At 40.1% G+C, this 25,937-nt stretch overlaps 2 protein-coding genes and 1 non-coding gene across 3 annotated transcripts; all 3 read right to left on the reverse strand.

Annotated features, from left to right (window-relative positions):
* Positions 1-1,047: 1,047 nt before the first annotated feature.
* On the reverse strand, positions 1,048-8,462 carry lrp3 (low density lipoprotein receptor-related protein 3). Its single transcript, XM_026175376.1, has 7 exons — positions 7,796-8,462; positions 4,726-4,861; positions 4,441-4,646; positions 3,164-3,780; positions 2,434-2,906; positions 2,127-2,259; positions 1,048-2,031 (listed from the first exon to the last, which is right to left on the reverse strand). Exons 1-7 carry the CDS (start codon positions 7,869-7,871, stop codon positions 1,219-1,221), a joined length of 2,454 nt encoding a protein of 817 aa, XP_026031161.1. The 5' UTR covers positions 7,872-8,462; the 3' UTR covers positions 1,048-1,218.
* Positions 8,463-8,689: 227 nt separating this feature from the next.
* On the reverse strand, positions 8,690-8,763 carry trnat-agu (transfer RNA threonine (anticodon AGU)). The gene has a single exon. It is a non-coding gene; the product is annotated as a tRNA-Thr (tRNA).
* Positions 8,764-13,578: 4,815 nt separating this feature from the next.
* dnaja2a (DnaJ heat shock protein family (Hsp40) member A2a) lies at positions 13,579-23,858 on the reverse strand. The gene is made up of 9 exons (XM_026175388.1): positions 23,704-23,858; positions 22,639-22,698; positions 21,073-21,302; positions 20,850-20,930; positions 20,593-20,726; positions 20,300-20,496; positions 16,052-16,196; positions 15,653-15,780; positions 13,579-14,719 (listed from the first exon to the last, which is right to left on the reverse strand). The coding sequence occupies exons 1-9, from the start codon at positions 23,779-23,781 to the stop codon at positions 14,531-14,533; spliced, it is 1,242 nt and encodes a 413-aa protein (XP_026031173.1). The 5' UTR covers positions 23,782-23,858; the 3' UTR covers positions 13,579-14,530.
* Between the last annotated feature and the right edge of the window lie 2,079 nt (positions 23,859-25,937).

The following is a 25,937-nucleotide window of genomic DNA, read 5'->3' on the forward strand; positions in this document are numbered from 1 at the left end:
CTTTAATGACTGCCTTCAGACAGAAACTATCCTAGCCTGCACTAGGGTAACCTAGACTACCAGGTGTGCTATTTTCATCAAACTCTCCACAGGAAAATATAAAAACCTATTAAAAAAAATATCAAACCTTTTTCTGACACGGTTCAAAGCTGTATTTCAAGACATTTCTTACTGTCAACAAAACGCACAACAAGACCAAAATCAACCAGTGATATCTGTAATGGTCTGTTATTATGTAACCATGAAGAACAAATCCCTGAACAATCCCTGAATATTGAATATTGACTCTTCATGGAAATGTAGAGTCAATATTCAGCTCAATATTCCATCTATTTATCATCATATTTATCAATGTGTAAAATAAGATCTTATAAGGAAATTACAAAAATGTGTTAAATAATGAATAAATACATAAGAGTTTCAAACTCCTGCTTCCACGAGTGCACCTCGTGTGTTATTCTGTTCAATGTCCACGGCTTTGTCTGATTTCTCTCCTTACTGCTGTTATGTCTTTAAGAAGGTTGATGTGGACAAATCACAGGATTTGTTGCCAATATTTAAAAAAAAAAATGTAAAATTTCAGCAACAACATCCTTAATTGATGCACTCAGCCGTGACATATTAATGATGTCATAAAACAATAACAACTAACATAAACAATAAAAGGGAACAAGAATAGAGGATCGATCAGATCAATTTGTGTGTTCACTCATTAGGCTGTTATGGCTCACAGTATGTAGCGGTGCATAATGGCTTTGGGTAAAGACATAAAGGCTGTTTTGGCATTTCAGATACATTTTGCCAGTAGTGGGTTGTATTAGTACTTGTGGCCAAAACTGGATTTAATCTTTTGGAACAAATTCAGGGTAAATATCATAACGGGCTAATTGGGGCTATCTGTTTGCATTTAAATGAAGTAGTTAAGCTCTGGCATGAGCTTTAGAAAGCAATTTACAGGAAGAACGACTAATGCTGGTTTTATTCGTCTTAGGATAAGACTGCATGTGCATAATTGTTTGCAACTGCACATTTTATGCATTCAAATAATGAAATGGAGTGATATTTATTGAGTTTCATATTGTACCCCCTCCAAACAAAAGGCTGAAGTACAGGTTCTCACCTCTGACTCTGGTGGAGTCACATCTCAAGGACACTTTATCAGAACTGATATTGCAATTGCCAGCTCTCGACAGTGAGGAGAGCGTCATCCTAAACTTTTCAGCACAGCGTCTCCCTTCCTAAATCTCCTCCCTCTTCACTGATGCTTCTGCCGAACCTGCATAGGCTGCTTCTTGCCTCTGGTTTCATCTCATCCCTGCTTGGCACGTTCACAGTAAACTGGCTGTCACTGTCCTCTGGTTTCACAGAGGAAAATAAGGGCTCGGTGGGTGAAGTCACCTCTGAACCCTGTGGTTGAGGTTGAGTTGATGGTGTCTGGGAACTGCTGGGAAACACAGGGGGTGAAATAGGGGACAAAGGTCCTAAGGGGGAGTAACGTCTTAAGGAAACCCCCTTCAGGTTAACTGCAAGCTCCAGAACCAATTTTCTAGATGCCCGGGGTGGGCACAGGGGTACAGAGGCTTCCTGGGGGGAGAGAGGAAGTCCACTTTGTACTGAGGAGTCACTCTGGCAAGGAGTGGGAGGTGAAGACTCTGCAGCCCTGCTGCCATCTCTGCTGACAGGTGACAGGTCCTCTTCCTCCTCTGGACTGTCTACTGAATGAAAGGAGAGAGGCGATGCAGGGCTCTCCGGCAGGTCCACACCCACTACGTCAGACCCACCTGCAGACATGGCCCTGTTCTGAGGTCCCTGCTCCCCGACAGTCCGGTAGCTGTGAAGCCCTAGTGTGATCTGCGTGGGTCCAGGGGGATCCAGGAGTGGGGCGTGGCCTCTGCCTCGTCCTCCACTACGGAACAAGCGATTCCAAAGATGGCCTAGACGTCGTCTGGAAGAGGAGGAAGTGGAGCGGCGAGTTGAGTGACGCCTTATCTGCCTGCGCATTGCCAACCGAAGATTCTGTAACACTGAAGCCTGGATGACGGGGGATTAAAACAGAAACACGCTGAAGTTCATTTCTCTCTAAATGCAGCGTCGCCAGTGTCTGTTAGTGTGCGCGAATTTGTTACCTGGGTGGGATTGTATACAGGAAAATCTTCCACCGGAGGGATAAGACCCTGGGCTATTAACTGACCATATGAAGGAGGAGCCTCTCTCTGGACAAAGTCGGCCTCCATGCGAGTCATCTGCGTCTCAAAAGCTCTGTAAAGGAGTGAGGAAGGAAAAAACAGAGCAGGATCAGGGAAAAATCAGGAAAACTATTTGAAAACCCACAAAAATACTTTCACTTCTACAGTTTCTGGCAGCTGCAACAATCAACACCATCCCAGCGTTCCTCTGACTTAACATTCATTTAGTGGCAGAATGAGGGCCCACCTGTACTCTCGGTTCCTGAGGGAGTGCAGTTTAAGGGCACAGCCAAGAGCAATAACCAACAGGAGACTGCAGACCAGACTGCCGATCAGGGCAGCTGTGATCACTTTCCTGGGCACTGCTGCCAAGCAGTCCCTCTCATCGCTTCCATCTAAACAGTCCTCCTGGCCGTCACAGCGCCACGTCTCAAAGATACACAGGTTAGTCCCACAGTGGAAGTTTCCAGGTTGGCAATCGTAGCAGTTCTTCTCGTCCGACCCATCTGGACACCTCTTCTGGTTGTTGCAGCGTTCAGAGGCTGGGTAACACATTCCTGTACCACCCTCGCAGGGGAACTCTCCATCTGGACACATCGGACAGCCCTCCTCATCTCGACCAGATGGGCAGTGCCAGTAGCCGTCACAGCGCTGGCGTTCAGAGTAACAGCCCTGATCACTGCCGCAGGGACGCTCGCCAGGAAAACAGTAACCTTTCACCTGGTAGGATGGAGGAGAAATGCATCACTGTCTAGACACAGAAGGGACAACTTGTACTATACTTAACTGACTGTGTTTTCTGAACAAAAAGAGCAGTTACTGTTTCTAAATCAGTTACTTTGGATTAAAAAAGAAAAACACTGTAACTTTTGACAAATTAAAAGTTTTAAACAACTTTAAAAAAAGAGGTTGAAAGAATTTCAAAGGATAGATGAGAATAAACGATGAATGAAATGAACATTAGCCAACCTCAGTACCTGATATGTAGCATTGAAACCATGCCCCGGACTGTGAGGCTGGGCCATGTACAAAACGCTCATCTGTCCCCGGCTCGACTCCAACAGGGCGGGCCGCCTGTTGTTGTGATATGACAACACCTGTAACAGATGCTCCGCTCGCTGCAGCAGGCCGTCATAGACATGCAGCAAATCTCCAGGCCCCAGCTGCAGGTCCAGCTGCAGAACAATGGGCTTAGGGTCCTGAGTGTCCAACAACCAGGAGCATCTCAGCTCAGTGTCGCCGCTACGGTTCGCACGGAAAAAATCGGGAGAGGCAAACGAGCCATAAAAGTTCCCCAGACGTTTGCCACAAGTAGTGTCAGGGCAACCCAGTTCGTCACTTCCATCGTGGCAGTCCCGGGCTCCGTTACAGCGCAGGCCCGCGGGCAGGCATCGGGTGGACTGGGCCTCGGTGCACGGCAGAGAGCCAAAGGGGCAGAGGCCCGGCTGCGCCTCAGTGGGAGTCGGCAAGCAGCTGCGTTCATCCGAGGCATCCCCACATTCATCCTGACCGTTGCACTTCCAGGAGCGAGGAAGACACTTCCCATTCCCACAGAGGAATTCATCTGACTGACAGCTGCTCTGACCTAGGTGACCTAAAAAAGAATATGTCTGGTTAGCTGCTAAAACATCACTTTTACCCCCCAAGAGATAGTTGCCAGTCTCATCTGTCTGCCATGTCCAACTGCAATCAATATCACAGGTTTTAGGCTTTTCTCAGCTTTTTAAAAAAAGACAAACCATAACAAAAAAAATGCATTAGTATTGTGGATGATCATATCAAAACAAACCAAGCAGTAACCCTGTGTAAACATACAAAACAGCTCTATTAATTCAACCCTCACAAAACTTTATTATGGCTTTATTAAATCTCTGTTTTAATGCTGCATCTTGACCTCTATGTTGTTATAACTGCTGTTACTGATGCATGCTCTGGTCTGCACAGAGATTCTGCTGCTACTTTACCCACCTCGTGTTTTCCACATATGCGCATAGAAGCATGGGGAGGTCCCAGAACAGATGCTTATGTTCAAATATAAAATACTGCAGGTGGCCCTGACGTAAATGTTATAAACATGATAATTCATTTTATTTTATTTTTTTTATTTATTTATTATTTTATTTCATTTTATTTAATAATGAGTTTGCAGTGGGTGTTGCTAATGGATTAAACTGTAGAGGTATTTCTAATATTTTCACGCACTCTGGTATGTTTATGGAGTGGATAAGCAATATGCAAATATTCTCCAGCTTACCTCTGATGTAAGAGAGTCGGAAGCCCTGGGCTTGCCCAGAGCTGTTGGCTTGAGAGTGGAAGAAGAGCCAAACACGCCCCCTGGTGGAGATGAAGGGCTGCGGCAGCACCGAGCCACATAGCCTGGATTCTCTCTTCCACGTAGGTGTCAGCAGGAGCCAGTCTCCCATGCATTTTCCTGACTCCGCCAGGTCGAAGTTACGGAAACTGGAGCATGGAACATGAGTTTAGGTGACTCGGTTATAGAAATATCATATGTATGCAGCGTATGTTTCAGGGACTCTACCTGATGGTAATAACTTCTCCTTGACCCCCCTGAATATGCCAGCTGCAGTTGACCCCAGCTGGGTAGTTTAAAGGCCAGGAAGGGCTGTAGATCACACCCCTCCGCTCTGTATGGATCTCCACCTGCTCGCTGCAGCCTGTCTCAAAAAAGACAGGGGGGATGGCAGCATACATATTAGGGAGGTCGGTCTGAATGCTCCTTGTGCACATCAGAACTAAGAACACGAACACTTGGCAGACATCGAGCATTACCAAAATGTTGGCTTCCACACTCTATAAACCGTTTTATCCTCATTCTTTTATTTGTGACCGCTACAAAAAACACTAAACGATTCACTGACAAGACAAATGACCTTAGTGCCATTGTGGGGAAGCTCCACGCTGATCAGATGGAGCTTTAAACAGAAGCAGCAGCCAAACTGGCAGCCAAGGCAACAGCATCTCCTGCTGCCATCACACCATTACTCCAGGGAGCAACACAAATGTGTGAGCAGGCCAGGAAAAGCTCCAGGACTAACACGCAAACCTCTGTGTGGTGTGCAGGCACTGAATCCTGTTGTTTTTCTAAGTAAAGGCGCAGCGATCAAGTTACCGGCATCATAATCTGCAACATAAATGTGGAATGGGAAGTATCTCATTTCATTCTTGTGCTGAAAGCAATAATATAGAGCAGGCGCATTAATCATCGCATTACTGCTTAATGCCACAGAAAGAATGAAACACATGCAAGGAAACGCTGTCTAACAAGCCTCTTAATTAACCAAAACCACAGAGACAGAACATTAGCTCAACTATGATCCAGCGCTGACACACAGCAGGGAGTCTGCTGCTTAGTGCTGTTTGTTTCTGGCTTACTTGATGAATCAGTAAAGTCAGCAGAGTGAAGCAGGGTGGCGGAGGGAGGAATCGTTTAAGTGCGGATATCGACTATCCACACTAACTTAGCACACACATAAATACCTACACATACTGGGCTGGACCAAGCTGCTACACAATGCTGTTGTTTGGTACAATGAATAAGAGAACTGAAGCACATTTTGACTGTTGTGTTTGTGTTTCATCTACTTTCAAACTCAGATGCTGGAAAAATCTGATCACAGAGAGAAAGAGAGAGAGAAAGAAAATTCACATTAACTCACTATTTTTGGTTTACCAACAGATGTAAAAAAATAAGATTTAGCTGCTGTTTTATGCTTAAACTACAGAACATGAACAGTTCACCAACAATAGTTGCTCAGGGAGCAAACCTTTTCTCTATGACATCCAGAGACTCCAAAATGCACTGCAGCCAAGAACAACTCCAGCTCAGACGCCAATAGAGTCATCAAAATATTAAAATAGTGTTTTATCAGTGAAAGGTGAATACACAAAACGTAACAACACAAGACACACTAATAGATAGTGGTGGGAAAACTACATCTATAGGTTTTGACGCTACATTCACATTTAATGAAGATCAGCTGTAAAATGTTCCTTAAAGGAGATTATTATGTCGATCCCGTGGCTGATTATTAGCATCACGCTGGAATTATTAGATGTGAAAAAACTTCCCGTAGTTTTTTTTAGGAGCTACCTTGGGTTAGGTGATGTAAACCTCAGTGGTGATGATAATATTTGTGTGTTTTTTAGCTTAACATATATCAAACCTGTAGTTTAATAGCTTTCAAACAAATGTAATGGAGTAAACCATGCCAAACTTTCACTGAAATGTGTATAAAGGGATATTAAGTTTTGTTTGTTTTTTTACAAAAACATTTGAAATTGCATTTATAGCTTTTAAGGCATGTAAATGTCCCTTTTTAATTTCCTGCTCTGATTACAGTGAAGCGTACCTGAGAGAAACAAGTGGATTAAGGTTGCACTTCAGCATTAAGCCCTTCAGTTTTTAATCTGCATTGTTCTCAAAAACCACACATAATCATGAGCTCAGGTAAAATGTGGAGATACTGAATGCAGTTGCAGCTTGTGTGTGTATTTGTGCATGCAACTTCAATCACCCTAGAACTTTATGTGTGAAAACATCAATTCTTTTTTTGACTTTTTGCTTTTTAAACCGCTTATCCGACTAGACTCGTGGACATCCTGGACAGGTTGCCAGCACAGGGGAACAGACAGCAACACAGGCTGGAGCACCAGGCATAAGGACAACATGCACACTGGACACATCAGCCAACCTCAAAGCTTGAAGGTTCCTGAGTTGGGATGGTGTGTTCCCCTTTAATCGTGCAAATCTCTTCTCTCCTCAGTCTCACATCACCCTGACTTAACATTCATGATCTTACCCTAACTACAACTTGTCTAACCCAAAAACCTAACCTGAACATATCCCTTTATCTTAATTTTTGAAGACCTGAATTATCTGGACTGGCTTTCTGTCCCCATAATGAAGACACAGTCCAGAACCCTCGACCCCACACAATGTTAACACCTGGATCACACACACACCTCCAAACTCTCACTCTGTGTCCCTTTAGCAGCCTTCCTCTTTATTTAAATGCCAATTAAGTGCAGTGTATGACAATGGAGGGGGGAGGAGGGGACCGTGGGGTTGACTGGCTGCAGAGAAGCAGTGATGTAATGCCGATAGCAGCAGTATCACATTTGCGAAAGCGCGTCCATGTTTCCACACTAACCGTGATCATTTACCCACCACAGATCAATAATCCCGCAGGTTTCTGCACAACGATAGCCTCTGTGCTCTCCCTCCATCCAATCAAAACAATGAAAACAAACCGTCTTCATCTATCAGATCACTTAATCAGAGACACACAGTAGTAGACAAAATAACACCCACTGCTGCTGCTCGGGTGTGAACACAGAGACGCTCCGCTCTGATAGTCACTGATGTAATCATAGTAGGAGCTTTGTAAATTACCGGATCTCCCGTAAAGATGCGAACACGGATCAAGAAATAGAAAAGCATGGCCACTTACATTTCACCGGGCAATGCGGATCACTTGTGCATGCCATCATGTGTTCGTGAACATCACAGGCAGAGCTTTCTAAACTAATTAGAACAAACCTCCGTCTAAAACATCACAGCGGTGTAGAGACGCATTGTTGTTTCTCACCTGCACAGAGCAGAGCACAGCGGAGCCACAGCAGCCCGAGAAGAGGCAGCAGCAGGGGCAGTACCGTCAGTCCCATGGTCCGGCGGGGACCTCTGCTATTATCTCCCACACGCGTTTCGCTGTTCGCTCCACATCTGTGCGATCCACACTAGCTCCGGCATCTGCGTCCAGCCTGGACACAGCTAGAGCTCCTCCTTGCCGTGAAAAGGCATTGTGTCCTTCTTTTGCAGCGGTAGCCAAGACGCTACGATCAAGTTAGCTCCAACTAGCGATGCGGCTTCTTGTTACTCCCTTCAAAATAAAGGCTTCGTGGCAAACGTTAAGTTTTGCAGCATTATAAAACTAAACGTCTTATAGACTATAGTCTTAGATATAAAAATCAAGATTATATAGGGTTTGGATTTGTAGTTTAAAATTACAGTTGAGATGCAAAGCTAGAAATTTTTTGTTTTCTTGAAGACTACTTCCGCTCTAACTTTGGCTGACTCTACTCAGCTTTCCACATCTTAAATGAAAAAAAGTGGCTCACATAATTCTTAAGCCTTGTCCCCTCTTTCTCCAGATGAAACTTTATATATTGAACTGAAATACAGAATTACGTAGACGGCTTCTGGTAGGAAAGATACATAACAATCTTCTCCCTCTCGCCCGCTTGTGCTCTGATTCTTTTATGAGTATGCCCTTTCACTTTCGCCCTCGTGTGGTTAAACTCTTGTACTGCAAGTTGGACTTTAAAATAAATTATACAGTCCCTTTTAATTTAATAACGTATTTTGAGTTTCACATACACCTGGAAAAGTGTTTTGCTGAGAGAAAAGTACTATGTAAATGTAAAGTTATGACAAATGGTGCATACTGAACAACAAAAGAAACAACTGAAAAGAAAGAAATAAAAGGCACCGCTGGGATTCGAACCCAGGATCTCCTGTTTACTAGACAGGCGCTTTAACCAACTAAGCCACGGCGCCGCTGACGGAAACTCTCGAAAAGGGCATTTATGAATAGTGAAATACATGGGTCCAATGACGTCACTGCTATGTTCAGTGTATTACATGTATTCTCCTGTGAATGCGACGTGATATATAAAGTTGTCTCCTTTTATTTTTTTTATCTTATTTTTTAGGTACTAGAAAATACGAAGGGCTAAAATGTTATAATTAGCAGTACACCGTTAAGTTACATTTATCCAAATCAATCAACTAAAAGGAGAGATTAACGTGGCTTAGTCAAACGGAAGCATAAATATGAGATGACACTAAAGCATAACTTTAAAGTGTAAGAAACAGTGCAGTGCAGCAGTGTCTTCGGTGTGGATTCAGTATTGTAAGAGTACAGGGTTGAAATACACAGCACACTTAAGCGAAAAAGATGATAGTGTGTATTACAATTCCCTGTAGATTATTTCAAATTTAAGCAAAAATATTACGCTTTTGATTCCCATCAATAAGGTTTTGCATAGAATGTCACGTATTTACTATTAACTAGTACATTTAGAACTAGAAAATGCATTTTCTGAAGAAACTGCAGTGTAAATGCTGATAGCTGAATGTTTTGAGCTGAAATGGCTGCTGAATGTTGTTAAAAATGTTGAATGAGCTGAAATAGGACGAAACATTCACCTGAAGGCTGAAGTGTTGAACTGTTGAAAGCTAAAGTTCACACAGATGAAGAAGTTTCAAAGTTGGAAAGTAGCTGAAGATGTTTAAAATGTAGATGAGAAAAAAACTGAATATTTGCGCTGTGTGTGTGCGCGCACATGTATGTGTGTGTTTCTGTGTGAGTGTATGTCTCTGTGTGTCTGTATTTCCTTGTGTGTTTGTCTGTCTCTCTCTCCCTGTGTGAGTGTATGTCTCTGTGTGTCTGTATTTCAGGGGTTTTGAAGCTGGCAAGTAGCCGAGCATGTTTAAAATGTACATTAGAAAATAAAGCATGAAACTTAAACTGGAACTGAATAAAAAAGTATAAAAGATATTGAAAAGATAAATACAAGCTGAATAGCTTGACTTCGTTTTAAAGTTTAAATGGTATCTGTGGGTCAACATATGTGGAAGTAGTTAGAGTTGAAAGACGAATAAGTTGAATGAGGATTTGAAGGGTCTCCCGATTGAAATACATTGTAAATTTTTGTTGAATAAAGTTGAATAATTAAAAAATATATATATAAAAAAGATACAGAGAAATGATCAAGAAAGACAAGAAGTTGACCCCAGCTGTCTTCCATGGGATGAACCCCTAGACCCTTACCTCAGCTCTCTTCCTTGGGGTGAACACGTACAACTAGAGGAGAAGCGCTTTGAAGAAATGCAGAATGAAAATCTCATGAACAGAGAAAAGATTATGTCCCTGAGGCAAGAAAATGAGTGAAAGAGTGCTGAATGAAAAAAAAAAAAACAGTCCTACCAGCTTCAAGAAAAAGAAGGTATTATTGAGGAGAAACAATGGGCTCTGCAAGACAAAAAGAATCAGGAGCTCCAAGAAAAGCTTGATCAAGCTCTGGAAAAAAATAATGAAATCTTCCAAGAGAAAAAAAAAACAGGACATAGAGTTCAAAGAAAGAAATGGACAGCAAGCTTGAAGACATGAAGGAAAAATCCAGAGTGCTCCAAATAAAGCTCAATAAAACACTGCACAGACATAAAGTTTCTTCAAGAAAAGAACAACAGGACACACAACAGAAAGAAATGGATTGCAAACCTCAAGAGAAAGAGGAAAAATATAAAATGCACCAAATAACTCTTAGTGAAACTGCTGAAAAATCAAGAGATGCTTCAAGAGAAGAAGCAACAGGACATGAAACAGAAAGAAACGGATTGCAAGCTTCAGAACACAGAGAAACACAATGAAGGCTTGCAAGTAAAGCTTGATGAAGCTCTGGAAAAAATAAAGAAATCCACCAAGAGAAGAAACAACAGGACATCGAGCAGAGAGACATGCAGTCCAAACTCCAAGGCTGCAGGTAAAGCATAACAAAACATTGCACAAAAATCAACAGCTGCTCCAAGAGAGAAACCAACAAGAGATAAAACAGAAAGGAATGGACACCAAGCTTGAAGACATGGGGGAAAAAATCCAGTGCTTTAATTAAGGCTCGACAAAACACTGCACAGAAATAAAGATTTTCTTCGAGAAAAAGAACAACAGGACACACAACAGAAAGAAATGGATTGCAAACTTGAAGACATGAGAAAAATACAAGGTGCTCCAAATAACTCTTGATGAAACACTGCTCAAAAATCAAGAAATACTTCAAGAGAAGGAGCATGAAACAGAAAGAAGAAAAACTTGTTCTTCAGAGGAAAAAACAAAACAAAAAGGAAGTACAAAACAACTGAACTGGAGGGAGAAAAGAAAAAGCCGGAAAAACAATGCTCAGAGATGCAGAGTAGCATCAATGAAATGCTGAGAAAAAACACAGAACTTCAGGAACTTTCTAACTACTTGAAGAACAAGAACACTAAAATCCAGGTGCAAAAGCAACAACAGAAAACACATGAAGCAGAATTAGAAGATGTGGAGAAAAGATGCAAGAAACTTGAGAAAGAAAATGCAGAAATAATCCATGAGTTGACAAACCTTATCCTTGAGAAAAAAAAGTGCTCATGGAACAGTGCCTAAAAAAGAAGAAAAAATACTTTCACTTGTTCTGGAGGAGGGACACTGCTGCTCCTCACATGATGTAACATCGTCTTCCTCCACCTCTGTTCCATCTTAATTTTCACCGCTCCTCCCAGTTAACCTATATTAGTTCTTTTCAGAATATTCTAAGTTTTTTTAGTTGTTGTTCTAACTCTCTTATAAGTACGAGTCCACTCAATTCTATCAATTTAGTTTAGCCTGATGCAGTCCACCCAATGCTTTGACTCACTGCACAAAGTGACTGATTGTGAATGCCCAGTAACACTTCAAAGAGTTACCAATTTGTCAGGGTTTATTGCTATATTTCTTTTCTTAGGTATGTTGAAGCTTTCTTAAGTTCTTGTTGTAGCTGTTATTAGTTTGGGTCTAAGTTTCCTTGTATTTTGTTATTCATTGTTTAAGTCCATCTAGTCAATGGACGTTGATTTAAGCTAGCTGGACCAGTGAAACTGATCTTTCTAGTACAAAGAAGTTTACTACATGTTTAATGCTATAATATAACAAAAACAAGTGCAATGTCAACAGTATGAAGAAAGAAATCTGTCAGTCTGACATTTCGGGGGTTAAATTGTCATTATAAAACCAAGAGTGTAGTATAGTATAGTAAGTATAGTAGATGGTGAAATAAAATAAAAAAAGATTCTGTCTAATACATTGGTAAATAAGTATGAAAGGCCATGGGGCGGTCCTTATAAATAGGAAAAGGGGTAGGCTCAAATTTATGAAAATGCACCTATCCAAAGCAATCAACTGGATGCATTTTGAGTCTTTGACGGCCGTTTACACCCCCCGGGCCTTATGTTCGGCACCCTTTTACTAAGCACTTTAGGGTTTGCTTCTACAGTGAAGTAGCTAACTTCATCTTTGCCATAAATTAAAACTGACTTAGCACTAAAGAAAATTCCATCCTTTCCATAATGAAAAGTCAATGTGAAAATGCTGTCTAAGCTTGTCTTTAAACTTACATGATAACCATAAATAATAACGATTGTTTTTCACACTGACACAGCAAAATTGGAAATAAAATGATTTTGTTATTACTTATGTACTTGTTAAAATTAAAATAAAAGACTTTTACTAGATTGTCATTTTAACTTTCTTACATTTCCTACATACTCCACTATCCCCAAATTTGGGAAAACTGTAAAACAGATTTTTGTTTTCTGTTAATCTGCACCACACTGCAACACAAAACCCTTGCCTCCTTCGCTAGCATTACTACTATGACCACCAAAAAAAGAACTGTTTAAGGGCCCCCCGCTAATGGGTCAACAAGTGACTTCTTCAATATTATCACTATTTTGCATTGTTCCATATTTGTTTGATGGCTCATAACTTACTGCATTTTCCAATAGAATACAAATGTCAGGAGCCCTCTAAAACAAGCACTGATGAAGGAAATTCCTCAGTGACCTATCAGATACCAGCATTTACACAGGTTTTTCTGAACTCTAATAAAAGTTTGATGATTACAAAGAAGACGTAGCTGAGATTTGTTAAACACAAGGGTCATTGGCACAGGTAGGACATGATCCACACTAATTAAATAGCTTGGTTTTAGCTGTTTCACTCTTTAAATGACACTGAAAGGGCCGATAGATGCCCGATGTTCAGGTCACTAAGGGTTCCTCACATTGAAGTCAATAAACCACATCACAGGACACTTAAATGGCAACACTACTTAAATCAGCACCACTAACCAAAGCTACCAGCATGACCAGTTGAAATGTATATGCATGTATATATGCGTGCTTCTCAACCCATTCAACAGTTTACACTGTACACAAATACTAATGGAAGAAGCAGTGATCAGCTGCCTCTTCAAGAACTACAGAGGTCACAGCATTGTAGTTTCATTGGCATGTCTTTCCACTCAGACTGCTTTTAGGACAGTGTGCGATCCCGTTCACTGATGACAGCTGACTGAGGATGGAAATGTTTTTTGATTTAGTCATACAGTACCTCCAGAGAATAGTTGGCAGGATCCTTGGATTAGTTCTCGTCATTGACACATTGTGTATAGAAAGAACAACTTTTTTCCCTTAGTGAGCCATTTCAAAACTCTGATGGCTTCAACTTATTTCTAGCCTACTACTTCTGGTGGCAAAAAGAAAAACATTGCAAAAATCAATGTAACACACTACGAATGATATTTCAACAGTTTATTCAACAACTTCATAGACATTTCTTGAGAAGTGTGCTGCTTTATTGGATGTTTGACAAGTGCGGGAACCAAAGCTTTGTACATGCACATGGTCTCAGCACAGGTACAGACTATAGGTTTTTATTTATTTATTTATTTTTAAATCACACAGCCTTGAAATACAGCAGCTGATGAAGCTTACCAACAACCACTTCAGTGATATACACACTTAATGAAATTTCTGTTCGAATTAAAAAGTAAAGACAGGGGAAAAAAAACAACAAAAAAAACCAAAAAAAAAAACAACAACAACACGTAAAAACCTAGAAAGAAACTAAAGCTGTAAAAATCAGAAAACAAATCCTACAAATGGCGCCGAGTCGACAAGTCCATGAATGCATAAGTCCGAGGATCTGCATGTCACGTTGCTCAGCTGCTTTGTCTTTGCACATTGGTTAGTCTTTTAAATTAATGTAAATACTATGAAAACAGAACCCATGTCACAAAGAAACATTCCTTTTTACTGATCTTGAGCTCCAATTAGCAGGACACTGGACTATCAGCCATGACAGAGGAAGAGAAAGGTGGGTGGGTGAAGTCTGTATGAACAGAAGATCGTCATCCTAACATGGTGTTCACTGAGGCGACCACTTGTTTCATTACATCTTAAATATTTTATATGAATTTTTACCTAAAGTTGCTGTTTAAAGTGTCTAGATCTGTCTCTGGCTGCACCAGTGTTAGTTCCTCAGACAAAAATCAAAATGATTCAAGGGCACAATATTTCAAACAATCAACAACTTGTGCACAAGTCAGTGTGATTGTGATCTGTGTCTGAGGAGCTACTGAGCCTGACCTGCCTTTGTTTAGTCTGCAACTCATACATTTTCTCCCATCTAGCTCATGGGTTGTGTGTGTCTGTATGTGTATATGTCAGAGTGGGAAAGCGCATGAGATTACTGGTGGGCACACTGTACTCCCGAGCCGTGGTGGCTGCCCTCTTCGTCCGAGCTGTCATTGTAAGCCTCCCTGCGGTTACCAGATGACGAGCTCTGGCTGACGTCATAATCTTGCAGGTCGACCTCCTCCGTGTCTCCACTGATGATGGGTGGCTCTGACCGTGAGGGCAGCATGTCTTCCAGCTCCTTCACAGGGAAAACAATTTTCAAAATACAGCTTTAACAGGCAGCTTCATTGGGATTTCTAACCATTCTCTGGTGTCAGAAGGTTGTGGGGTCATGAGTGCACTGCTACAAGGAGAGAGAGAGCGAGAAGGGGTGCTGTCTCAGGAAGAAATTCACTTCCATCCTCAGCCAGAAAGACAAGCGTGACAGAATTTAAGTACTTTCACATTCATCACAAGAAGGAATCAAATCGCTGAATGGAAGTCTGAATGAAATTAATATCTTTCCCCCCCTCTTTAAAACAACGACAACAAACAAACAGGTCATACTTTCTCTTCAGACCAAAACCAGATTATGTGACGGACTCTGAAGACATAGTAGAAAAAATCATTTGAGAAAACATGCACCTTGGGTTTCTCCCCACTAACCGTACACATATAAATTGCTTTCCACCCAAGAAAAACAGCAGTCCTACATGTGAACATGTTACAGGTCAGACAGCTAACTCACTGCTGAGCTGTCTGAAAATCATGTATATTTTTCAAGTTAAAGCAGCTGTTGTTCAAAGTAAGGTGTGCTGTGGCCTTTCTCCATCAACACTGCTGCCAATATTTCCCTTTTTCCTTGCTTGTTTCAAAGCTGCTAATAAAAGAGCAAATCTATTTACTGCCTCCGTGTGCTGCCATCACTGATGCCCCCTCAGAGGCCTGATGGGCAAGTCTGATTTAAATAATATATTTGAACTCAACTGTAAATGACTCGCTGACTTAAGTCTGTTTGGAATATAGTTTTAATGTCTTAATCTAATTATATGGAGGAAAAAAAATTGCCTATGAAGGACAGTTTTGTAATTACTTCTAAGTACGAAGAATGAGCTTTGGTCTTTGTCTATAATGAGACAAATCAAAATTAGAAGATTAAAGACAGTAAATTAAAAGCACAAATCTGTCATACCCCAAGTTTCTCAGGGCTGATCCAATTGTTGTCAGGAAACTGGACATCAAACTTGATATAAAGATCTCCTTTCTCGAAAGGGTTTCGGTACTGTGGCATGCCTTCTCCCCGCACCATCCTGACAGAGCCTAGAAAAGAGTGCCGTTTGTTTAAAATTAGACTTAATCACATTTTTCTAAACAGTATTTCCAGCACTGGGGATTTAGGGTAAACCCACCCCCCAGTGTTAGTGTGAAGAACATCTTTACAATGATAGAAACTCTCTGCCAATAAAGCCCAAAGCTGGACACCTGCTAGGCTAATACACTTATCTGGCAACCACGTCAGAGCTTTGAATAATGATGCAGTCTGTTCCTGACAAATTCAGTAAGAAAAGCAATGTTAAAAATGGATGTTTACCTGGTTCAATGACTTTGCCAGCAGGGTACTTAACAACAATTTGTCTTCCATCTAAATGTTTCAACATAAACTGGAAACCACACAGCGCCTCCACCAGCCCAATCTTGTGGTTCATGAAGAGGTCATTGCCATCTCGTCTATATGTCTGAAAATAGAGAGAGATTGTTAGTAATATCTGTTAATAGATGAAATCGTCACAGTTCTAACAGATTTAAAAACAAACAAACCAAACAAACAAAGCATCATTTCCTGATATACCAAATATGACAGTGTGGGAAAGCATGTCACTGTATATCATTACCTTTGAATAAAGCTGGGGCTAAAGCAGAAGTTAGTCAATTTTAGGGGGGAAAAAAAAAAGTTTTTTTTATTCCAATAATCCAAAGAGTTCTCATCGCTGAAGCCTATTCTCTCATAAAAACCACATTAAACACGGTAACAGATAATTGTCAGAACAAATTGCTTTTGTCTGTGACTGATAGCCTTTTAAAGTGGTCAGAATCATTTTCTCTGACAGTGTCTTTTGAGCTCGTCATCTGTGACAGCTATAATTGACTGTGTGACAATGCTTCTTCATGGTGTAATTTGGCAGTCAAGACATTGGGGGAGGCTATGAACTTGGAGTTTTGTAACATTTCTTTCTTATGTTGCAGTAAAATGCGTTACACAACAGCTTTAAGAACTCCTGCACACTAAACTGACAGGCAAATAAATATCTTATCAAAAGGCTAGAATTAACAAGACAAACATCAACCCATAATGGAACACTCAGTAGAGGCCTTGTACTTTAAATTCACACTGTTCCACAAGCTAGCTTTTTTGGCACTGTAATGCTTTGTCAATTTTAATTATTTTTTATTAATTATTAGAAAACAATTAAGTTCGCACCATCAATTTTTGTAAACTGTATTGTATCCGAACACTAAACACCTCTGCCTTAGAGCATTTGTTAGAAATCAATAGTACAAACAAGTATAGCACAAAAAAGTTACTAATTTACTCAATAGGATGCTGTCAGAATGTATTCCTGTATACACAGACAAGTAGTTTTTTAATGCCTCTTAAATACTTTTTATTGTACTACTTCAAATGATTTTCAGACCTTTTGTGCCATTTCATAAAGAGTACTGATGTTCCATGATCAGTGTTTTATGTGTTGTTGCTGCTGGCTGTACCAACTCATTATGCTACAGATGTCTATGAATGACATATTTTGACATTAAAGATAGACATCCTGTGGGAGAAGGAGCCAGAGGCACTCCTGAAGCTCTGGGTGGTGTTCTAGTTAAGCCAAAACCATCCACAACCCATTTCCTTTAACATTTACCAGGGTCTTTATTTACCTCAGCCGAGTAAGGTAAGTGGCTATAATTACTAACCCATTTCATTGTCTTCCTCTTAAATCCAGAATCAAATTTAACCCTCTCAGGCCCAAATTAAGTTTTTTGCTGCTAATGCACAACCAAGTCCTGCAGTGGTACTTCTGAGTAAAAAAAACCTTATAAAATATGTATGTGGGGTAATCAGGTTGTTAGTTCTTAACTGTTGCAAATCTGCAATGTCTGCCTGGAGAAGGTTAAAAGTCTTATGACCACTTACGAGGTCTAGAATAATCAGACCCCATAATACTGTATCACCCCAATAGAGGACTTTGCTCTCAGCTTCCTGGGCTCCCTCTGTATTTGAATATTTTCTAAGTTAAATAATACTTGCATATTTCTGAATTTGGCACCATTACGACAAATAAGCTTCATTACGATTTGTCTGTTTTATTAAAATTACAACATTTAGTTGAATTGCTCTTGAAAAAAAGATCAGCATCACAAGACTGATTAGCCTATCAATCCACCACTCATGATGTCAATATAACTTTATTTCATGAGAGGACACCCATCACTTTTTGGCATCCAGCTACAAGCGTTGTTAATGCAAACCAGGAACTCAACACTTCAACCATGTAGAATCATAAGCGCTGATTTTTCAGTGAACAGAAACACTCCTTTTCTTCATTTCCAGGAACACTGTGTTCAGCTACTACACAAAATCCTTTTTCCTTTGGTCCACTGTGTGGCTGCAATCACAGCATTGTAAGATGCCGAAAGATTAACCCTTAGGTTGGGGAGCCCACGGCACACCCATCTTTCGCCATCTTACAATGCTGTAATTGCAGCCATTCCCCAACTCTCTGTGAATGGTACTCATGGCCATTGATCAGTGGTCTTTGATCAGTGGTAATGAGAATTTGCATCCTTCAGTGGGCTGGTTTCAGTCATTATGCAAATGTACGGTTTATAAGATTGGGGAAACCTGCGGTCAGCTGAGACTGAAGAAGTCACTTGGATGAGTGACGAAACATTTCTCCCACAAAACGCTACGTCCAGATGAACAGAATCAACTTTTTGGAGATTTACTTTCCTGGATGATTGAGAATGCATCAAGACGTTTTGCTACCAAAGAAATTCAACATTAAGGCATAATACGATTTAATTATAAAAACTCAATAATGTATAATGTTTTCCTTCTTATATGCACTGAAATACAGACTTTTTTTCCCTGTTAGAATTTTCCGTGATACAATTTAAGATTTTCTTACTTTATTTCTTGAATTATTGCAAACAGAGGGGGTGTTTTAAATCAGTAGCTTACTCATGAATCATAAACTCACGAACAACAGCTGTATATATTCCACAGCAGGTGCACCATTTAGCCCACAATCAAACACTATATAACACATGACTTAGGCTTTTGAGTGCTCAAAGTGCTAAAACAATTATTTAAATCTCGTATTGCATAAGGAGGGGTGCCTCAACACATAAGAAATTATTTGACATGATATCTGATCAAGACAATTGCAGCTTTTATGAGAGATAAAATTAATTAAAAACTATCAACCTTAGTAATGTTGCATTTTAGGCTCTGACAGCTCACAAAACTATGACTGATACAGAAATCATATTTTTCTAATCTGTATCAGTTTCACCCATATTCTATCGCGATATTTCATTTTCTTATCGTTGCCCGACATTATACCGGTATTACCGTGAACGGTATGATATGGCCCAGCCCTACCTAAGACCCATAAAATTATTATCCATCAGCGCTGCAGGAGGTTGGCATGTTAGTATGAAAGTTAGGTGAAGCATAATGCCATAGACAGAGAAACAATGACCAGGTCGTCCATCTACTACACTAAGTGAATTTACTAGAGCAAACTGAAAATGCTATAGATTGCCCCCCAAATGCCTTCCAAACTGTATGCAACGCTCCAAGTTACCACAATGCTCACAGATGTACCCAGGTTGTATGCAAAAAGTGCATTGTTAAACCACATCAGGTGGGATGGGAGGGGGTAAAAACCCAAGCATCATAATTAAAAATGAAATCATGAAACGTTACCTACAACGTTATGTTGTAGGGAAAAAAAAATAAAAAAAATAATAATAGGGTCCTGGTTATGACGTAAGGTACGACACAGATCTAACACAGAAGCATAATTCACCTGTTAGAATGACTTATTCACCTTACGTGTCTGTCTGGACTGTGGGAGGAAGCTTGAGTTCCCACAGGCAGAACATGCCAACTCCATGCAGAAACACCCCAGGGAATGATAATACTAACCTCTACACCAGCCTGACACTCTGCTGCTATAACACTCATTCCAAAATGTTAAAATCTGCTCCTAGATAAATATCCTCTGTGTTAAAATAATTAAAGATTAAAACTAAACATTTATAAACACGCCAAAACTAACCAAATTTATTTAAAAAACACCCTGAAATCAAAACAAAAATCAAAATGTAATTAAAACTTATTTAAAAAAAAATTGAAATATACAAATTCTGCATGACTAACTCCAACGTCTCCGAGATTTTATTTCCACTTCTTTGATGCTTATTTAAGTTGTGCGTAAATTCGTCACCTCTGCACACCCACACATGTACTGTGTTATACTGTGTTATACATACATTTTACGAACCAGCTGAGACTATGAGATTTTGGCCATTAGTGAAAACAGAATCAACAGTTTGACATCAAAAGAATGCAACAGGAAGCTTTGGTCAGGTGTGAGGAGCTGGATTAGAAGAAGTTCACCTTTTTATGGGAGTGAAGTAATTAGCAACTGACATACAAAAAACACAAAAGGAGAATAGACTGCTCAAAATAATGTTAAAACCATCACCTCCTATTACAGAGTATGCATGGGTTACGAGGGAAAGGATAACATGAATCAGACTCCCCCCCATGTACCTCGTGCTCTTTTTCTTGCAGGACAAGAACTATATCCCCAGGTTCAACGCCAGGTGCCTGGTCAGCTTCTCCTCCAAAGGTAATTTTCTGGCCATGCTTCATGCCTTTGTCCACATGCACCTCCAGAATCTTCACCTCCTTCACGACTTTCTTGCCCTCGCATTTTTTACAGCGGTCTTTCTCACTGATCACCTCACCTGGGGCAGATTAAATAAAACACAGGATCAGAGATCTGTGCAGATCAATAAAACACGCAAGTGCTTAGTCATGGTTTACATCACTGTGGCACTTACCCTCTCCATTACAATCAGTACACACTGACTGCATCTGTTGGACCATACCCGGGGCCAGCTGTCTGATCATGATGCGCATGCCACGCCCCCTACACGCCGTACACTTTTGTACAGCACCCGTCTTGCCTCCCTGCCTGTATTCACACAAAGCCACAGATGGATTTGTTGTAATAACCAACAAATATCCCAGGATTAAAACTGTTAATATCTAAACTATCAAGCAGAAATAACAGCAAGATGTTGGTTATACTACTCACCCATTGCAAGTGCTACAGAGTACATTCTTGCTAAGTTGTAGTTTAGTTGTTTTTCCATTGTAAAGGTCCTCCAGTGAAACCCTACAGAAAAAAAAACATGATATCAACTGATGCAAGATAAAATAGTTGTGCTGCACATCAAGAGCAATTTTAATTAATTGCAAACACAAAAACATTAAATCAATTTAATGTAGTACATCTGAGTTTCCAAGCTAGGTCTTACTTGAGTGGATGGACCATGTCTTCTCCTCTCCTCCGACCTCCATTCCTGGATCGACTGCTCTGTCCACCCATGAAGCCAAAGAGTCCACCTCCAAAGATGTGGGAGAAGATATCGTCCATCCCTGGGCCACCCCCGCCACCTTCCCGCAAGCCTTGTTCTCCATAGCGATCATAAAGTTCTTTCTTTTCAGGGTTAGTTAGCACCTCATAGGCAAAGCTGATTTCTTTGAACTACATTTTGAGAAGACCAGAAACGGAGACCAGACAAAAAATAAAATAAAATTAACTGGACGAAGGGAACGGCCTGTTTCAAAATGGCTTTTGGGATTTGACAAAACAATTAACTGACCCACTTAGATCCAGCCACACATACAGTCTGGGGTTCATTTTAGAACCATTAAATAAAAATGTGTCTTAAGCTTATGGAAAGCAGACACCAATCAACTAAACTGGTGAAAAATAAATAACACTTGGGATTTTCCTTTGGCTCCATCTAAAACACCCGAGGGGGACAGAAGTCTTGGGTACAATTTCAGCTCTCCAAAACATAAGACTTCAGAGCAAATTCACAGCAAATTGATTACCTGTCAAAACAGTAACTCAAAGTTTCAACTGACCTATACAAACTTTACCAACACTCTTAGGTCTCCAATAAAAAAAAAAAAAAAAAATTAGAAAGAAAACTAATAGTTAAAAAGAATAACATCTAGCTTCCATTTGCTTTGAAGATAAAATGTGACGTTCAGCATGAGTTACAAGTTAATCTCACAGCCAGTGTAAAGGATATTCTCGGTAGGACACACCATTTCCAAAACTCAAATGCTTTCATTATTATGAACACTGCCTCCAGGCTTAAGACTCTAAAGTTGCCATTTTCCTGTTGGCAACAATTTCCTGCTGAGAAAATCTCTCACTGCCATATTGGGGATGATGAAAGAGAGGCTTGTAATCCCCCCCCCACACCTTTCAATAAACATTCCAAAATCTACAATAGAAACTAATGCGAATGTTAAGCACAGCTGTGGAAAGGGCTCTTCCAACTTCAGCTCAATGTTCAATAACAATTTAAACCCTTAATGAAATGTAAAGGCTTAAAGCGAAATCACCACAAAGCAAAAGTAAAACGGGAAGTAACTCCTGTCATAACAGGACTGAAAGATACATTAAAGCTTCAGATACACAAAATACTAGGCACATCTCTATGAGAGAACATGTTCTCTATGTTTAAAATGTTTTACTTAAACATTTTAAACTATTTTTCTTCTTTAGTTATACGTAACACTGATAGCAACACATTGCACTTTATCCAAAGGACTAATTTTAATAAACATCCAAAAAACAAAAGAAAGAAAATCTGCAAATCAATAAACGAAACAGAGTAATTAAGTACACATACATTAGAATTTGGTGCATAAAATGAAAACAGACTTTTTAGCTTTTTATTGTTTTCCCAATCACGTTTTTTAATTTCAAACATAATTAAAACAAACATAATCGCATAACTCATCTGGACATATGATGACCAGCTCCACTGTAAACCAGGTGGAGGATGCCACGGAGGAGTTACCTTATCTCCAGAATTAGGGTTCTTGTCGGGATGATATTCTTTTGCGAGTTTCCGGTATGCCTAGACAATAACAAAAAACAGAGATAACTCCATTAGCTAGCAAGTTTTACATTGGGCATGCGTTGTTTACGGGAAACTTGCGTCGACATGACTCCAACACACATGAAGGAAGCTTATCTACGGTTTACGCAATCACACGTGCCTCCCTCCCCGAACAAACCTGGCCGGCCACGCACTTTCTGTCTCGGCTTTAAAAAAATCATTTTCTCCCAACAATAATCCATAACTGGTTTAGTAGCGACGACTGCTATTCACCATTTCCACGTACCCATCCCCGGGAATTACCCTTTAGTGAAAAAAGGCAACTCAAAATGTCTGACAATTTCAGTGCTAACGCTTCTAAGCTAATTAGCATATCTTCTCGCCAAGCACGGACGGGGTAACGATAACGTTTAAGATGAAAATATGACAGCGTAATAAAGTTATCCGATAATGTGCTAATAAACAAGAGGTCGGTGAACATCAATTTAGTCTAGTCTAGCATGGCCAGTTAAAAAAAAAACATCACACGCCGGTTGGGAGAAAAAAAACCCAACCAAATTTAAATAAAAAAACAAAACCGCTGAATAAATATCAAACTTGGATTCTTCGGCTCATTTTGATCACTACGTGTTAGGAATCTATTTCCACCGTTTGTCAAACACAAAATCAAGGACTAGTTTGGCTGGTTTCGCGACAAACACTTAAGCTAAAGCTAGCGTGAGGTCAATCGTTTGATGCGTACGAGCTAGCCTTGGTTTCGGTTGACCTTTTTCACATTAACAAATTGAAAAACATACGTTTTCCTAGTCGATCGTAGCTAAACTGTGAAAGAAAAATAAAACATTTATTGAACTCATAAACGACACAGCCCGACTGTCACATGAATATCCAGGCCGGTCAGCCTGATTCACTGCTAATGTTAGTTAGCTTCGCATAGCAACGCATTTCCTGATTGAGGCACTTTTAAGACTTTGAAGCTTAAACGCAATATATAATCCCGCAAATTATCTCCCGTGTATTTACCTTTTTCAGCTCATTTTCAGTTGCAGACGGAGACACTCCGAGGATGTCGTACAATTTCGTGTCGACAACATTCGACATGGTGTTGCTGTTGATGTTGCTTCGACAGGAGCTGGATGGACAAAGAGAGAAGGAGCCGGTGGAAAATGTTTGGCTCGCCTCGTGTCTCCATTTCCGGAAAGTCAGACCCGCCGCGTGTCCGCTGGTGCCCCCTGGCGTGGATGTGCTTGATGACTGATGAGCTTACACACGAGAGTAAACACTCGATTTCCTTTTCATTTTTCTTCTTCTCTTATTTATTCATTCATTCATTTATTTATTTTAGCAAATATTAATCATTTAATTAAAGTTAATTTAGACAAAGCTTGAACAATTTCTTGCCATTTTATAACTGGCCCTATAGTTACACCTTCACATATAAAAGTTTAAACTCAGTTTATGAGCTCAAACTGCCATCCTGTTTTTACAGTCTGTTAATGAAAAGCGAACTTTCTGTTTCTCTTTATGCTCACTGAATCTTCTTCTTTTGGCCCCTCCCTTTAGGGATCACCACAGCAGATCATCTGCCCCCATGTCACCCTCTTCATAGCATCCTCCTCTGTCACATCAGTCTTCCATATGTCATCCTCCACTATATCCATAAACGTTATCTGTTTTCATTCCGCCTGGCAGCTCCATCTTTAACATCCTTTGTCCAGTATATCCACTATCCTTCCTCTGCACATGTCCAAAATATCTCAGCCTTGGTTCTCTAATTTGTCTCGAAAGCATTGGACTTGAGGTCCCTCTGATATACTCATTTATAAATAAATCTGAGAATCTTTCAATTCTGCCACTTCAGCTCGATCTCCTGTTTTTTGTCAGTGACACCATCTCCAAGCAATCCATCATAGCAGGTTTTACTTTGTAAACCTTCCATTTCCCTCTTGCTAATATCCTTCTGTCACACCTCATACTCATCTCCACCCACTCCACCCTGCCTGCAGTCTCTTCTTCAGCTCTCTGTTGCTTTGGATGGTTGATCCCAAGTATTTAAACTCATCCACCTTGACTACCTCCACTCCTTGCAGACAAATTATGGTTGATTTATTATTGGGCCCTTTTATTTATTATGGAATACGTTGTTTTTGAATGGTTGCATCTTAGTACAATCCAAACCATGTGATTATCGCACACTCACAACATGGGAATATAATCTTGTACTTGACCACATTAGCACTGCAGATATTTGCAATTTATTTTAATTCGTTTTAAACCCGATGCTAATTTAAGATGTCGGTCACGATTTAGAGTGGCATTGAGTTTGTTATGCCTGCACAGAAATTCAATTTTGAAGTCAGTTAATGAATTCAACCTAATAGCGAGTGTCTCAATAATTAAGATCTCTCCACGTCTAACTTGTCTTCATTTTTCATGTCAAAGATCCATTACTGTTGTGGCATATTATAACCTCAGATGTCTCATCCAGCATTAGGACCGGAGGGGGATATGAGAGCTTGTCCGTGCAAATTGTCTTGGGTGTCAGTAGATCTCCTTGTCCCGTCTCACTCCTCTTCTGAGAGGCCATGAACAGTGCAATAATACTTCGACAACAAACTCATCCAATCAGTCACACCCTGTTAATTATAAATGCTTATTATGTCATTAGTTGCATGTACTTATACACGTGTTGTATACTCTTCTGTGTGTACTACGTAGCAAAAGGATAAACTAGAACAATTACTGTCTAAACAGGTTTATTACCACAGTCACAGAGCATTACTCCAATCCCAGAGAGGACATCTCAGCTTTTCAATTTCATTTCATTGGTTCTCTTCCAGATCATACGAGTGGACATTGATCCGATTTAGAAACAAAACAAATGTTTTTGATATTTAAATTAGACACATTAAATTCTTTTTTTGGTACTTTATTTATGTTACAATGATTTCTAACTGATTTTATTTGCCATTTAATTCACCCGCAATCTGTCATATGTCTTAGTTTATATGCGTATAAAACACTTCTTGATGTCCAGATTTGTGTCTTTAGCTCGAATCTTATCAATCTAATAAAAACGCATGCTGAATGCAGTGTGTCTGCAGGTGGCGCTGCTTTTTTATTATTGCATGCGTTTCTCAGTGATGTTAATGGTGACCTTTGGCACTTATTATTGTAAAAATACAAACAGATAGTATTTTGTTTTCACATGAAACACAATTTGTAATGGAATTTCCCACTATGTTATGCTGTGTTAT

The sequence above is a fragment of the Astatotilapia calliptera genome, chromosome 1 (assembly GCF_900246225.1).
Source record: "Astatotilapia calliptera chromosome 1, fAstCal1.2, whole genome shotgun sequence".
Taxonomy (NCBI): domain Eukaryota; kingdom Metazoa; phylum Chordata; class Actinopteri; order Cichliformes; family Cichlidae; genus Astatotilapia; species Astatotilapia calliptera.